The sequence below is a fragment of the Montipora capricornis genome, chromosome 4 (genome assembly GCF_036669925.1).
Source record: "Montipora capricornis isolate CH-2021 chromosome 4, ASM3666992v2, whole genome shotgun sequence".
NCBI lineage: Eukaryota > Metazoa > Cnidaria > Anthozoa > Scleractinia > Acroporidae > Montipora > Montipora capricornis.
Window position 1 is genome coordinate 11,145,373 of NC_090886.1, and position 2,500 is coordinate 11,147,872.

The window sequence follows — 2,500 nt, forward strand, 5'->3', positions numbered from 1 at the left end:
AAAAATGAAACAAAGGGAAACTGAAAGATTGAAAACTCAATTCATTCTTGGATTGCAACATGACCATTGCAAAATTGTTTCTTTTTGTAATGACTTATGGTTTGAGTTACAAGCTTGGTCATCATGGTCCTTCACTGGCTTCCCACATTTACGACATTTGCGCTCCTGCCTTTTTCTTTTCCTTGTGGGCTGAGCTGTGTTTGAGCTTGCTTGCAGGGCATCTTGCTCTTCAGCTATCAGATATAAAACAAAATCGAAGTGGAATTTTATTTTACTAACTGAAATAAAATCCTTTTGAGCAATAAATTTATGTGTTAACAATGACTGCAAAAAATCATTTTTGGGTTACTCCAAGAGAAATAGGATGAGAAAGTTTTAAATCTGGCAGATGGCCTGAGCTTTACCTGGAGGGTAGAGTTTGGTCACCTCCTTTTCCTTTCTTTCTTCATAGCGAACTACTGCCTCAGATTTCTTCACACGGTCGGGAAATTGTGAGTTGAGGGGCTGAGGAACCTTGGCATTATACTTTTCAGCCACAGTCTTCCGTTTTTCTTTACTCATGGCAAGAAGATCTTTCCATATTTCAGCAACATAATCTATGCAAACAATATATAAAATTTATATGCAGAATGATCATGAGATGTGAAAAATTTAAAACGAAAAAAAATCTGTCACTAATTTTTTGTGTATCCCCTGAAAGAGACCTTGGCAATGTAACAACATTGAAAAACCTACTTAACCCTACAATTGTTGTCACATGCAAAGAAGCTTACCATATGTTGGTGGAACAGCAATCTCCCTCACAACTTCCTCACCAAGTTTAAATTTCGGGTAAGTGACTTTATAATAGTCCTTTCCATCCTCTGTTTTTTTGGTTTCTCTGAGCAGATTTTCATTGAAATGAAGGGAGGCGAGAATATGTCTGAGGAGAAAATATAAGCAGAAAACTGTCAAACAGGTTGCCACAAAGTTTTCAACAAGAAACTACTTTGTAATAATTGAAACATAATCTGCCTTCAGTCCTGAGAATAAACATAAATAATTTGGTGTATTAAATTGCCACTACCTGCAAAATGTTCCTAACCAGGAGAAGCAGACCATCTTTGGGTAGAAGTGGTTAAGGGTTGAATGAAACCCTTCCAGACAGCTAGTCTGAGCATCTGGGGACAGCTGCTTGATGTCGTTAACAAGTCTTGTACCTGTCAGTAGCTTGTGTAACTTATTGTATGCAGTAGTCCCTTGCAAGCAAAGAAAAATCGAATTAACTATCTATGATATAAAAGTTGACCCTCACTTGAAAATGTTTGTGCAAGTTCTCAGTGACCCATGGCAGTTGGCTTTTGTTCTTGGGAAACACAGATATGAAAAGGCTTAATTAATCTGTCCTAGTTTTATAGTTTACTGTTGGTATTTGCTTAATCTAGGTTCCAGTCCTGTCGCCTTTGTTATATATTTGTTATATAAATAGCTGTTTTAAATTTTAATGGTTATTTTTGAAAATGTATGTAGAGTCCATACGACACATCAAGTCATAATCAAAATGTGCAAGTTCAATACATTTATCCCTGCTATGTGTGTCTTATTTTGTTATTCTTTTCTATGAACTGTCAAAATGGAAGGTTGATTTACTTTGTAACATGTCTAATATTAAACAATGCAGTGTACCTATCTTGATCCACCGTCGGTTTTCAATCTCATCGTGTGCACACTTTTTGAAAAGTGGAGAGGTATGATTTTCATGTTTGTTGGCAACATGTTCCATGAACGATTTCCATTTGGCTATGATCATCTCCTGAAATCCTTCCTTGGTGGATGTGGCACACCAGTAGAGATGGTTACGAACTCCTTTTACCCAGTCAGCTATCTTCTCACAGCCCTTCTCTTTGCCCAGCTGCAGCATCTTCTTTCCAATGGATCGAGCAATGTGCCAGATGTCAAAGTAGTGGGCACAACCAGGCTGTCTTTCCCGTATCCATTTGGCAATGCCGCGATGGCGATCAGATATAAAAACTAGAACTGCAAGGCCAACTGATTGAAGATATGAAAATGCACGTTTAGCCCCCTCCAGCTCCATAGGTGAACTGCCACCAGTCTCATTTGCCTGTAATATATTATTATTATAATTATTATTATTAGCATTATCATGATCATTATCTATCATTATCATTATCATTATTATTAGGGAACTGGTCAAAACAACTATACTCAAACAGGACCCACAAAACCACAAAATAGTTGGTGTCTGCCTGCACCCTCCTTGCTTAATGTCAAAAGATGGTGTCTTTGTTGCATAGCCACCCCTCTAACCAGCAGTAGAAAGTTACAGTGAGATTCAAACCTCACTTATCTTGTTTGTCATTTAATGCTGACTCTTGCTAGCTGAATATTCCTGTGCCAACTCAAATTTGAAAGCCAATAAAATGTTGTTGGGAATGTTCGAAGATAAGTCGTGTCTCTGAGAACCCCCCCCCCCCCCCCCCCCTAAAGGTGAGTCCTGTTC

The 2,500-nt window shown here is 38.2% G+C and overlaps 1 protein-coding gene across 1 annotated transcript in view; it reads right to left on the bottom strand.

Annotated features, from left to right (window-relative positions):
* Positions 1–36: 36 nt before the first annotated feature.
* Positions 37–2,500, bottom strand: part of LOC138046094 (uncharacterized) — a 5,488-nt gene continuing 3,024 nt past the window's right edge. The window contains exons 5-9 of the mRNA XM_068892772.1: positions 1,666–2,101; positions 1,067–1,238; positions 774–922; positions 405–596; positions 37–233 (exon numbers count right to left, since the gene is read on the bottom strand). Of these exons, the coding sequence (XP_068748873.1) occupies positions 37–233; positions 405–596; positions 774–922; positions 1,067–1,238; positions 1,666–2,101 (1,146 nt within the window). The remainder of the gene's footprint in view (positions 234–404; positions 597–773; positions 923–1,066; positions 1,239–1,665; positions 2,102–2,500) is intronic.